At 41.6% G+C, this 14,296-nt stretch overlaps 1 protein-coding gene across 1 annotated transcript; it reads left to right on the plus strand.

Annotated features, from left to right (window-relative positions):
- The first annotated feature begins 1,756 nt into the window (after positions 1–1,756).
- Positions 1,757–5,480, plus strand: LOC139129009 (uncharacterized). The gene is made up of 2 exons (XM_070694685.1): positions 1,757–2,060; positions 2,698–5,480. The coding sequence occupies exons 1-2, from the start codon at positions 1,757–1,759 to the stop codon at positions 5,478–5,480; spliced, it is 3,087 nt and encodes a 1,028-aa protein (XP_070550786.1).
- Positions 5,481–14,296: the final 8,816 nt, after the last annotated feature.

A 14,296-nucleotide genomic window follows, 5' to 3' on the forward strand; every position in this document is an offset into this window, starting at 1 on the left:
CGACATTTTTTGGTGCCGAGACCAGGATTAGGATGTCTGACGAGGAGCAGCAACCAACTCAAGCCGAGCAACTGGCAACGACATTGGCCAAGTTGAAACTCAAGCGCAGGGGACAACGTGCCCAAATGACGAGGCTGTTCAACCGGCAGAACAACTCACATCAACGTTCGCTGCAGCTGATAACAAGACTGAAGCTTACAGGATACTCACAGCATTGAACACTCAACTGACTCAGAAATACGAATCTTTAACTAAGATCGAAGAAGATATCTTAGATAATACGGATGAAGCAAGCTACGATGCTGCGAGCCAAGAATCCGGCGACTACATGTCCGAGATATTCGAGAGAAACGACAAGATCACTGATTTCATCAAAAACAACAAACCGAACAATGCGACTGCACTGGCCCATCGGCGAACTCCGACACCGCTACTCAAGACACATCGAAGAAAACGGTCGCATTACCGAAACTACAGCTGAAAACTTTCTCAGGAAACGTACTCGAGTGGGTGAGTTTCTACGACACTTTCAAATCGTCCATCCATAATGATAAGAACCTCGAGAACATTCAAAAGTTCACATACTTACGCAGCGTTTTAACTGATGAAGCTGCCCGTACGATTAGCGGTCTCGCCTTGACAAACTCCAACTACGACCATGCTTTAGAGCTACTCATCGAACGCTACGGACAGAATCATTTGATCATCGATGCGCACATGACTGCACTGTGGCAGATTCCTCAACCTACGAGTGACATTAACAGTCTGAGATTGTTTTATGACACATTAGAAAGTCATATTCGCGGTTTACAATCACTTGGCAAAGAAGAGAACGCTTATGGAGAACTTCTCATTCCCATGATTCGAGATAAACTACCTAACAATATTCGGAAACAGATTGCAAGAGATCACGGAAACAAGGCTTGGACTTTACCAGAGTTGCGCAAAGCCATCCTACGGGAAATCGACGCCATTCAAGCCGGAGTTCCACTCGATGAGTTATCGGTTGCGGACACTGCAACACAGTCTAATATGACCGCTTCATTTCATACTAAGGCCGCATCTACGCGCACAACAAAGCCTTTGAGAATCAAAACATGCGTGTTTTGTAAGGGAAATCACTACACAAGTGATTGCCAAGTTGTCACCGACCCGAAACGTCGCTTAGACATTGTCAAACGCGATCGTCTCTGTTACAATTGCCTTGGAAAGCATCGCGTGAGCGATTGCAAGTCTCGTTACACTTGCAAGATCTGCAAGCGTAAACATCACTCTACCCTTCATGACACCAAATCAGCTACAACGTCTGAGAAAAGGGAACTTCTGAAGTTCATGTGGCATTGGCGAAGACAGACGACACAAAGGGGAAATCTACACCCAACGGATCGGTTCTCCTCAAGACGGCAGTCATTCCTATGTCGGTCGGCGATAGGAAACCTATCAACGCTACCGTGCTGTTCGACGATGGGTCCAACAGAACTTTTATCACGCAGCGATTTGCTGACAAACTCAACTTGAAATCGGACACTCATGAGAACGCGAGCCTGTCAACATTCGGGGACAATTCGAAACAAATTCATTCCATGAAAAGTGCAATGGTAACTTTGCACGAACAGAATGGGCATAGCAGTACTGTCAACGCCCTGATAATTCCGAGATTTCGTCCAACCTATTCAACCACGTGTCAGCAGAAATACTCAACTCAGACCATCTTCGGGGATTAAAGCTTGCCCACCCAGTTTCCAATGTTAAAACTATGGAAATTGATGTGCTCATCGGAGCCGATCAATATTGGAACTTTGTTGGAAACCATATCGTGCGCGGGGCAGGTCCAACTGCAATATCATCTAAGTTCGGCTACTTGTTGTCCGGTCCTACTGGAAAGCGTGGGAAATTGGACTCTGACATTAATATTCATCACGTGAATGTAGAAACACACACCGACGATGACATACGAAACTGGTGGAATTTAGAGCTCATCGGAGTGAAGGCAGACTCGCAAAATGATGAAAATACCGACTTCGAAACATATCGGGACACTCATCTACGTGTTGAAAATGGTAAATACATTGCCCGTTTACCATGGAAAACTGATCATCCGCCACTGCCTTCAAACTATGCGGCAACTGAAAATCGCACGCGCGCTATGGTTCGCCGTTTGACCCCTGACTTAACGAAGAGATATGACGATATCATCGCCGATCAACTGCGCCGAGACTTCGTCGAGAAGATTCAAGATGATGACAAAACTGAAGGACATTATTTGCCGCATCGAGCTGTCAAGAAGACTCAGTTACCACTCCAATACGTATTGTATACGACTGCAGTAGCAAACAAAATGCTGACTCGGCAAGTCTGAACGACTGTCTTCAAACTGGGCCGTCATTAATCAATGATTTACCTGCCATTTTGCTACGATTTCGCGCTAACCGAGTCGCTTTCGTCAGTGACATTGAAAAGGCATTCTTAAACATACGTCTAGAGGAAGACGAGCGTCAATACACCAAATTTCTTTGGTTATCGGACATTCGTGATCCCGAAAGTCCATTTGATGTTTATCAATTCAAGTCTGTTCTGTTTGGGGCGGCTTGTTCCCCATTCATGCTCAACGCTGTAATCAAGACTCACTTGGAAAGTAATGCCTCCATACCGACAGCTGATGACCTCAAACATATATTTATGTTGACAACGTGATAGACGGTGCCAAGTCTGATGAAAAGGCCGTGTCATATTACAACGACGCAAACCACCTCATGCAGTCGTGTGGGTTCAAGCTGCGCTCATGGACGTCCAACAGTGAACGACTATGTGAACTCGCAAAACAGGATGATATCTACGAACCCTCCCATGATGTACCAGTACTCGGCCTGCGTTGGGAACCAGGTAGCGACAAGATGACCTACTCAGAAAATAATAGCGAGCCTATTCCAAATGAATTGATAACGAAACGAGATGTTCTCAGTTCCTCGGCTACACTGTACGACCCACTGGGCTTCGTAGCTCCAGTTCACATCAAAGCTAAACTCTTTGTACAGTCACTATGGAAACGCGGGCTCCCTTGGGACGAACCGCTCGATGCTGAATTGAACTCTCAATGGATACAGATCGCAGCGGACTTGAATGCTACACGCAAGACGACAATAAACCGCCAATACTTCTCAGGGAATCAAGATAACGACGACTGCGAAGTTCTTGTTTTCGCTGACGCCAGCACTACGGCCTACGGAGCTGTAGTTTATCTCCGCAGTTCAAGTGAAACTTCTATCGTTATGGCCAAGGCACGCGTCGCTCCAACGTCCGATTTGTCACTGCCTCGGTTAGAACTGATGGCCGCCCTGATTGGCACTCGACTCAGCAAATTTGTAATAAACGCTCTCTCCGGCAAGATAAACATTACACAGCGGTATCTCTGGTCGGACAGTCAAATTGCGTTGTATTGGATCAACAGTGTCAAGAAGCTGCCGATCTTCGTAAGCAATCGCGTCAGAGAGATCAATGGTTTTCGTCACATCTACAAATATTGCCCCTCCGCTGACAACCCAGCTGATTTGTTAACTCGAGGCATTACTTCTGATCAACTAGCCAATTCTACTCTATGGTGGAACGGCCCTACTTGGTTGAAAGAAAATGGAGACTGGCCAATCTGTGAACTGTTTGATAGCGCAGTACACCATATCGCTACAACGGACGACTTCATGATCGAGCCTCACACACAAATCGATGCTGAGGTTGCCGATAAAATGCAACACGTTGAGGATCTTTCTCGCCGATCCACTGAGAACATCGGCTCATCAAACACGGAAATCGACCCCGCAGTTGACGTTGGCATACAATACGCGGTGGACATTACTCGTTTCAGCTCGTTAGACAAACTATTCCGCGTTACTTCGTATGTATTTCGTTTCAAATCTCGACTGCAGCGAAAGAGAGACACGCCGTCAGGAGCAGTCTCACCGGACGAGATACGACATGCTGAACAGATCTGGATTAAAGACGTACAATCTGAGATATATACAGACACTATTCATTCCATGAGGATGAATGTGAAGAGGTTCGGACCGTTGGTTCAACAACTTAACCTATTTCTCGATAACGAGGGCACACTTCGATGTGGCAGCCGTGTACACAATGCAGCATTGGACTATGTCACGAAATTTCCAGCGTTGCTGCCTTCCCACCATGAATTCACTAAACTGGTCGTTCTGAAAGCACACGAACGCGTATTCCATGGAGGAGTCCAGTCGACTGTAACACAAATTCGTCAACAGTACTGGATACCGAAAATACGACGTATCGTTAGCAAGATTCTTCACAACTGTGTTACCTGTCTGAAAGTTGAAGGAAAGCCGTACACTAACCCAGTCCAAGCTCCGCTGCCTGCATATCGCGTGAACATCACCCCTCCATTCAGTGTGACGGGGGTCGACTTCACGGGGGCTCTCCTCACCAAGGCTATTGATGGTAAACAAAACAAGGCATACGTGTGCCTGTTTACCTGTGCGGTTACACGGGCCATACACTTGGAATTGGTACCGGATTTGACGACTAAAACATTTCTACTTGCGTTTCGCCGTTTTGCTGCAAGACGATCCCTGCCTAGCCGAATGTTATCCGACAACGCCTCGACGTACATCTCTGGAGCCGAGGAGATACGCTCCTTGCTCGACACGCCTGATGCTCGAGATTATCTCTCATCTCAGCGAGTGAAATGGACTTTCATACCCAAACGTGCGCCGTGGTTTGGCGGCTTTTGGGAGCGGCTCATAAGTCTCACGAAGAATGCGATTAAAAAGGTTCTCGGTCGATCATTCATCTCGTATGATGAGCTTGCTACCGTCGTCACCGAAATTGAGACTGTATTAAATGATCGCCCACTCACCTTCGTTTCATCCAGTGCGGATGATGACGTTAGCCTGACCCCAAATCACCTGTTACATGGTAGAAGCTTAACCTCACTACCATACATCACAGTCTCCGATGAAGAAATCGAAGACCCGACTTTTGGAAACCACAATGATGTTAACAGACGTTACGCACATTTGTCAAATCTCCAACAACAGTTCTGGAAGCGATGGTCAACCGAGTATTTGACAGCTTTGAGAGAACGTCACTCCGGTTCAGGAAACAAGCACAATGTAATTAAAGTGGGTGATGTGGTACTGATCCATAGTGATATCGATCGTAGGATGAAATGGCAGCTCGGGACTGTGAAGAGACTTGTTTATGGACGTGACAAGTTGGTGCGATCAGCTGAAATCTCCACCGCCAGGGGACACACCAACCGCCCTATACACAAGTTATACCCTCTTGAGGTAGCCTCTCAAGAATTATCATCATCTGAAGACAAAGATGTGAACGAGCGGGAAGACGCCCATCGGCAAGAAATTTCTGCTGAGAAAACCAATGACCCGCCCGAGTCGGGGAGACCGTCCAGAGATGCGGCCATTGCAGCGAGGATGAGAATATCCGAACTTTCATAACTTGTTGTAACTGTTGAGTCAATTAACTCTTTGAAATTTCTAAGTTTTTTGTTCAAACGAATCATTTATTGATAATTCATATTGAAAGTGTTCAAGATTATCTTTCGTCGCCGGGAGAATGTCGGAGAACAAATGACACATCATTTGAACATTATTAATAGGACTAAGCAGAGCCTATGTGTTATCTTTCTACCAATCAGACTCTTTGGTAACTTTCATCCAATGACTGTGGACTATAATCTCCCGCCAAAAAATGTTTATCCTTTGGTGTTCTATTACATTCGGTGCATGCGCTTTGGCGTACGGTGGCCCAAAACTACCTGTTCTCCGCATTCAAAGTCTGCGTCGCAATCAAATGTTTTTCTCTCACATATGTCTCTGCATTCAAAGTCTGCGTCGCAATCAAATGTTTTTCTCTCACATATGTCTCTGCATTCAAAGTCTGCGTCGCAATCAATTGTTTTTCTCTCACATATGTCTCCGCATTCAAAGTCTGCGTCGCAATCAAATGTTTTTCTCTCACATAAGCTTATGTCTCCGCATTCAAAGTCTGCATCGCAATCAATTGTTTTTCTCTCACATATGTCTCCGCATTCAAAGTCTGCGTCGCAATCAAATGTTTTTCTCTCACATATGTCTCCGCATTCAAAGTCTGCGTCGCAATCAAATGTTTTTCTCTCACATATGTCTCCGCATTCAAAGTCTGCGTCGCATTCAATGTTTTTCTCTCACATATGTCTCCGCATTCAAAGTCTGCGTCGCAATCAAATGTTTTTCTCTCACATAAGCTTATGTCTCCGCATTCCAAGTCTGCGTCGCAATCAAATGTTTTTCTCTCACATATGTCTCCGCATTCAAAGTCTGCGTCGCAATCAAATGTTTTTCTCTCACATATGTCTCCGCATTCCAAGTCTGCGTCGCATTCAATTGTTTTTCTCTCACATATGTCTCCGAGGTATGCCTCAGTGTACGTTATTCCGCGAAGCATAATTTCTATCGAACAGCGCTATTGACAACGACGAACATTGTATCAAGTTATTTTCAATAGATTATCGATCGAAAATTTGTTTGGACGGGCCGGGCGCTCGTGTGTTGAGGTCACGTCATAAACATTTCCACAATAACCCATATATTGACTTAAATATCAACATTGAAGGTATCCGTTGGTTTCCTGTACTGAAATTAAATCGACGACAATTTTTTTAGTTTTGGTGATACTTTTACGTACGTTTCGGCACATTTTGGCGCACCTCGGCGTAGTTTGGCGCCATTGTGAACGGGGGGGGGGGACTACACGCGAGTGAGCGAGACAACAATGTATCAATTTCGGACAAAAGGATATCGATCGATAACGTTCACTGCACGATTACAGTGGAGACTCTACGCCCGTTCGCCTCTGTTCTGTGTTATTCTTGCAGTTTACTGGGATTTTCATAGTTAATATTCGCCAAAATTTGGTATAAATTACAACAACCTGACTGGTATTTGGTCTGTATAATTTAAGAGACGCTAACCGATTAAAATGGGTCAATATTAGACCCTGATTCTGCATATGCAAACGCTGTAAGATCGCCATTTTATTGAGGGCAAGAGCAAAAATTCAGCGATCGGAAAAATAAAATGCAACTAAAACAAGTTTCGTCGAGAAATTCAAAAAACTAGAACGACAGCAATTTTGTATATATATCAAGGAAACACCGTGCCACTTTTCACTATAATTGGTTCAGAATTGAGAAATTTGAACGAGCGATAGTTGTACGGTCTGTTCTGTACATTAAACGCAATTGTTTTCTATGGAAATCGAGCAGAGTAGACACATCGTAAAATGAAAAATACATCTGAAAAAAACCGTTGGTTTAACTTTTTCATTTCGCTGTTATTTTTTATAATATTTGGTATGACACATATCATGAAGGGTAACTAAAACTCTATGGTTTTATTTTTTTAGTTTCCCTCTTTTTTTATGAAATGACGAGTTGAAGATCGTTTTGCTGTTGACTGTGTTTTTACTTGATTTTGCATATGTCTCTTATCGCTTACGTATTTTTGGAATTTCCTTGTGAAATTCTTCCCAAAATATTATAATTCTAAGGGCAGCATATACGGGAAATAGGACCTGTTGCTCTTTCATTAATATTTAGATGTGCAGCAAGGAAATACGGCGAAATTTTCAACATGACGCGGGAGGTGAAATTGACTCTCCGAACGCGCACTCCACGTAGTGCACTACGGCCCAAAGGCGCCCCATTTTGTACGGTATATAGCGTCCCGAATTTTTGCCACACATACCTTCAATGTTGATATTTAAGTGTATAAGTCAATATATGGGTTATTGTGGAAATGTTTATGACGTGACCTCAACACACGAGCGCCCGGCCCGTCAAACAAATTTTCGATCGATAATCTATTGAAAATAACTTGATACAATGTTCGTCGTTGTCAATAGCGCTGTTCGATAGAAATTATGCTTCGCGGAATAACGTACACTGAGGCATACCTCGGAGACATATGTGAGAGAAAAACAATTGAATGCGACGCAGACTTGGAATGCGGAGACATATGTGAGAGAAAAACATTTGATTGCGACGCAGACTTTGAATGCGGAGACATATGTGAGAGAAAAACATTTGATTGCGACGCAGACTTTGAATGCGGAGACATATGTGAGAGAAAAACAATTGATTGCGATGCAGACTTTGAATGCGGAGACATAAGCTTATGTGAGAGAAAAACATTTGATTGCGACGCAGACTTTGAATGCGGAGACATATGTGAGAGAAAAACAATTGATTGCGACGCAGACTTTGAATGCAGAGACATATGTGAGAGAAAAACATTTGATTGCGACGCAGACTTTGAATGCAGAGACATATGTGAGAGAAAAACATTTGATTGCGACGCAGACTTTGAATGCGGAGAACAGGTAGTTTTGGGCCACCGTATTGGCGCCTTTATATGTAATTGCTACAGTTGTGTTCCGGTTGGCGCCTTTTTTATCTCACGGCGTGTTCAGTAATAAAGCTTGTGTTCTCAGCATGAACTGGTGTCGTTCGCAGTTCTGTGTATAAGTCAGACAAGAACCTTGATCATAAAACCCCATCACGACACGTGGAACGAATAAAGATTGTGAGCAGTATACAGTTTTCCATGGCGGACCCAAGCTGTGTACTATATACTTACCCCCAACCTTAATGACCCTCTAAGTTACTATTGATTTAACGCGAAACGCCATCCGTACATGTTACTACTCTTAATTCTTGCCGGAGCACACGGTATTATGAAGAAGTCGAGTGCACACCATAAAAGCGATGGCACCTTTAATTACGATTGTAGCCCTTGAAATTGGGTCGGCAACATCTTAACACCGTGTCAAATTGATTATAGTAATGATTCAGGTAATTAAGTATAAGCAATACCAGGACAAAGTAAAGCGTAATTCTAATACATGGCTTGAAAATGATTACATCGGCATGAAAGAGCTACCGGTATGGCTTACAGTATTTTACAGTACGTTGTAGGCGAAAGCTGAGGAAATCCGTAATGAACAGACTTTGTCTCATCATCTGTTTGGTGTTCAGTACCAATTGTAAGCGACGTCCATGAATAGTGTTATGCAACATCAATAATGTCATTTGTTTGCACATAACACATCTGTTGACCTTGCAGATTCAAAGGAAAATCTGACTTGGATTTATAGTATTGATAACACATATTTAGATTCAATTGAATATGCTAATTAAAAACATTGAACAAAAACACATTACCTTGGTGTGTATGTGTATATTTATATATACTATATACACACACAATGCCTCGTATATCGAACGTCGCGCGCTCCATATGATTCTATGGTAACTCGTTGATGACGTCGTGGGCCGCATAGTCATCATTGGACTGAAAGTGAGCCGGACCTATTTTCAACTTGACAACTTCAGGATTAAAAAAATGATCAAATTACATCTTTTACTTAGGAAATACTATTTTTACAAAATTATGATTTAAATATATCAATGCGTCGTTCTATAATGAAAATCGTTCTATATTTTCAACAGATTTTCGTCTAAAATAGAAATGAAGCATATAACTGTCATTTGTGGGTAAATCAAAAAATTTGAAGAGAAAATTATGTCAGAGAGGCATGTAATAAAAAACATTATAACCCAATCATGGGACTATGTACCCTCGGGGCAGGAGACCGTTTGCCCTCCTTATCGGGCAAATGGTCACCTACCCTCGGGCACATAGTCCCAGGTTTGAGCTATAATATATATATATATATATATATATATATATATATATATATATATATATTAAGATAGACATATAACTCACCATATATCTATATCTATCTATCTATCTATCTATCTATCTATCTATCTGTCTATCTATCAATCTATCTATCTATTTATAAGAATGTGTAGTCAATGGAATCTGTGACGTATGCAGCTAGAATTACACATTAAGACCGTAGAGACACCATGTAGCGATTCTACTTGTTGCAAGATTTCTCATGTGTCGACTATACATTACTGGTAATTATCGGGATGTCAGGTTTCGCTCTTAGCTAATCAAAGATTGTACAATCTACTAGTTTTTCGTCGAGATGGCGGTGTCCCAAAAGAGTAATTGCAGAAACCCCTGTGCAAATGCAAGAATATTACTTTCAGTAAAGCCTTCCTACGATCGCTATCTGCAGTGCAGGAGAGGTCGACGAAAGGGAGTTTATATACGGTTGAGCAGTCAAGCGTTTGTCCCAATCGACCATCGACGACAAAAGTGAAATTGGAAATATGATGTAATAATAGCTCATCCTTGCGTGCGTTTTGTTTGAGTAAGATTTGAATCGATCAGCGCTATCGGCGACATTCACGCTGGCTCTCACTCATTACTTAAGGCGACGGTGTCGACCTGCTTGCTCACGTGGCGTTTATTATGAAACTGAAACAATCTTAATGTGCACATGCACAGCAAACATGGAATGCTAACACTGTAAATCCCGGTATTCCCCTTTCAGCTTACATGTAGCACTGTCACCAACCATTCTTTCCGATGTGTAGGTTCAAACTCACTGTCACTCGTGGCGAGGACAGGGCAAGCGCGCTGTTTTTGTACACAGATCAGTCACATTAATCTAGTTTTGGATTAAGTGTCGCTAAACATGATCAAAAGTGCCGCTGACATATTCCCCGGTTGTCAAGCACATTGCAATTTTCGTCAAGGGAGAAGGGAAATTTACGATCGTTTTGTGTCAGAGAGACTATGTATATCTTTGAAGAACCCCCACTCGGTCAAGCTCAAAAATACACAACTGTCAGGGACGTGCACTGTGTATGGTGATGTTGACGTACAAAGACTTGCTTACTCAGTCATGTTACAGTGCCCTGTGTTCAGTCATTGAACTAGTTTTGTGACATTGTTTTATTGAGTTTGAATATTGAAATTACTTTTTATTATAGGCAAACAAAGTCTTTATGAAGCAATAAATTATGGCGAGGGAAAGATATAACAATTGTATATTTGCTGATCATGGATGACTCATGAAACGGAAACGACGGAGTCTCCGCTAGTCCGCCTGTCTGCCTGTCTGTCTACATGTGTCTGTCTGTCTGCCTATCTGTCCGTCCGTCGTCTATCTATTCGTTCATCCATTCGTCCGTACGTCAATCTTTCTGCCTGTCTGGAATGTATGTATGTATGTATGTATGTATGTATGTATGTATGTATGTATGTATGTATGTATGTATGTGTGTATGTATAGATGTATAGATGTATGTATGTATAGATGTATGTATAGATGTATGTATAGATGTTTGTAGGCCTATATGTGTCTGCTTGCATGTCATGATGCGTGTGTGTGTGTGTGTGTGTGTGTGTCATGGTCAAATTACGCAATATATTTACTTCGCCCTCGTATTGTGTTCAACATGTCAACTCTTTTTTTGCAATTTTTTTCGTTTGATTTCGGCAAGATATTATGGAAGCATACTTGTACTGGTAGGCTGAATTTTATGACAAACTTAGTAATTGCCTTTGATCTAGTCTAGATAGTTCTCTTTCTATCACACCATTCGCAGGAGTGCTCTTTGTAAGCCGACTTGTTATTTGTATTGCAGTTTTGACTGACGGAAGGCTCTTACGTCCCTTTACGAATGAATAATCTTTCGCATCCTTTATTCTTTTCATCAACGGAGCCTCTTCCCCTTATGCCTACTAGACATCCCCTTTCACAAACAGCATATGTTAACCCGTTTTGCGCATGGTGTTTAGTAGTCTCTATTTCAAGCTTTCTTTAAATAACCAAAAAATATTTTTACAAAAGGGCTTTATAACTACCTTAGTGGAATTTTACAATCTTTTGGCAATTAGCAGAGGCATCTAAAACTCTTTCATCTTTCAATGGAAGATAATGAAACGCATTGTACAAAATGTATCAAAATCTAACATAACAAATTGAATACCAACATCCATGTTAGGGTTTCATGTCACAATTGTTCGACAACCGCTGGTTACGTATAGAAATCACAAAACATATTTGGGGCGGAAGGTATGTAACAGACACGCTTTAGCGTTAAGTCACAAAATGCCAGTGAAATGAAGATCTGACGATGAAAGAGATATGAAAACGCATTGTGCAAACGCCATCGTCAGGATTGTTCACACGCAATCAAGTTGTTAAAATCCGACGTACTTCTTTTTTGATAGGCCAACAAAAGATCATCCTGTCCACACGACAGCCCTCGATGCACGATGCTTTCAATAGAGCAGGTTGAGCGAATATCGTGAGGAGTATAGCTAAGTAGACCACCTATGCGACCTACAGTATAACGATTGTCCTCAAAATGCCGTAAAACATAGAAATCAGTTCTGTTCAGTAAGCCATTGCGCAGCTGTCAATATTGAATCTATTGATGAAGAATTTTATGATTTTGATTGTTGGTACCAGAAACAAGTAAGAGTCGAATGTGGGAACATAATGTCTCGCTATTACAGAGCAGGCACTTGTAGTGCATTAAGCGCTTTAACTATTGAGATTTGTTGCACGTCTGAAAAAAACCGTCTAATCTCTGAAGAGATGTTTTGGATTCCAATTATCAAGTCATATTGTCTTTTAAAATGTTGCTCTTTCAATCCTTGGTGATGGATTTGGTCCCTTAAACCAGGGGCTTACACAAGTGCATGTATAGTACGACAGCCATATTTAAGTTGCAACTCGAACATTATTTAGTTGTTAAAATCTTAAGTTGCGTGTCTGTCTCCAATGTTGGAAAAAGATTTGTGCTCACACTTCGGTAAGCATTTCTACAGGTGTTGCATTTGATTTCAAACCATCTTTTATTGAAAAGAAATGCAAAAATGATATGGTCGATTGAGCTTTAAGTGTCGAATTATTTCAGAGTTAAAAGGTCAGTCTTGTGACTTCTATAAGTAACCAGCGGCTATAGTTAGTTAGTTAATATTTTATTATAGTGACACACTTTCACATACCTATATACATACACTGAATTAAATCCTTTAGAAAATATGAAAATTAAATAATGTGAGACTCCAGTCGAGTATTGGCTTATGGTTCACTTTTACATAAGTATAGAGCTTACAGTGTGCATCGCGTTCCCCCAGGGAACTGAAGTTTCATTTCTCCTTCGGATAAAACATTTCATAAATACATTTAGAGAATGTATTCACGTGATCAATGGTAAAAGGTTTTGCAAGCTTCTCACTCGATGGTACATTAGTGACTGCGTTTTATAAAACGTAATCGAATATCCTTGTACAATCTACTCTCAAAGACAAAGCTACACTACATGTTGTATGATATTGAAATTAATGTCCATCGACGCACTGTAGCACAGCCTCTTGATTCGCTGTCAATATTATTTCATATGGTTTTCACGTCATCAAACAATATTATAATCACCGAGACGCAAACGGCGATGTGGTGAGGATCGTCAGGTCAAGAGTTCAAATGAGCGATCGAGGACGGCTCCTTACATTGACGACAGCGTGTCAGTTTCAAGTATTCGAAACATGCAACCATTAACCCGATCGATAAGATCAATTCTTGCCAAGGAGCGTTGCTAGTACCTTATCGGGTCAAAATAGTTCACAACGAACACGGAAAAGAAAAACGTTTCAGTGAGGTGAAATTTGATGCTGTGTTTCATGAAAAGAATTATTGTGCTGGAAAAACCTATGTAATCAAAGTACAGTAACAGCGGTATACAGTTTATCACCAGGTTTATCATGATACTACGTACACTGTTACCGTAAGACATTTCTTGTTTTACAGGCATCTTGTCATATCGCGTGACGTATTGTTGAAAATGTCAGACTTCATAAACAATTCTGTTAACGGAAAACAAGTATATAAATCCATTAGTTGTTTGGTTTCTTTTGGGGGAGCAATAACTTCAATATCCTTCGACATATTATTTCTTAAACCTTCAAGAAGCAAGAAAACAGGAGTTTATCTGTGGTCAATTGGAAGGGCACGCGGCAGCAGGATCGGGAATACACCGACTTGCTGATCGAGCTATTGTTTCATGAGAAACTTTCAACCAATAGGAATGACTGTCTCTGTAACGTTTAAGATTTTGCTCTTTGTCTTGATAACGTAATGAAAGGATCTTAAAAGCTTCTCCAATTGACCGATACGACATTTCTTGTTTTCACCGACATCTTGTCATACCCTGTGACGTCCTCTTGAAAATGCCTGACTTCATAATCAATTCATTCCTGTTATTGAAAAACAAACATATAAATCCGTGATTTTTTGGCAGTAACTTCAATATTCTTTAACATGTATTCCTCAAACCTTC

This window comes from Ptychodera flava, unplaced genomic scaffold, assembly GCF_041260155.1.
Source record: "Ptychodera flava strain L36383 unplaced genomic scaffold, AS_Pfla_20210202 Scaffold_84__1_contigs__length_488627_pilon, whole genome shotgun sequence".
NCBI classification, from domain to species: domain Eukaryota; kingdom Metazoa; phylum Hemichordata; class Enteropneusta; family Ptychoderidae; genus Ptychodera; species Ptychodera flava.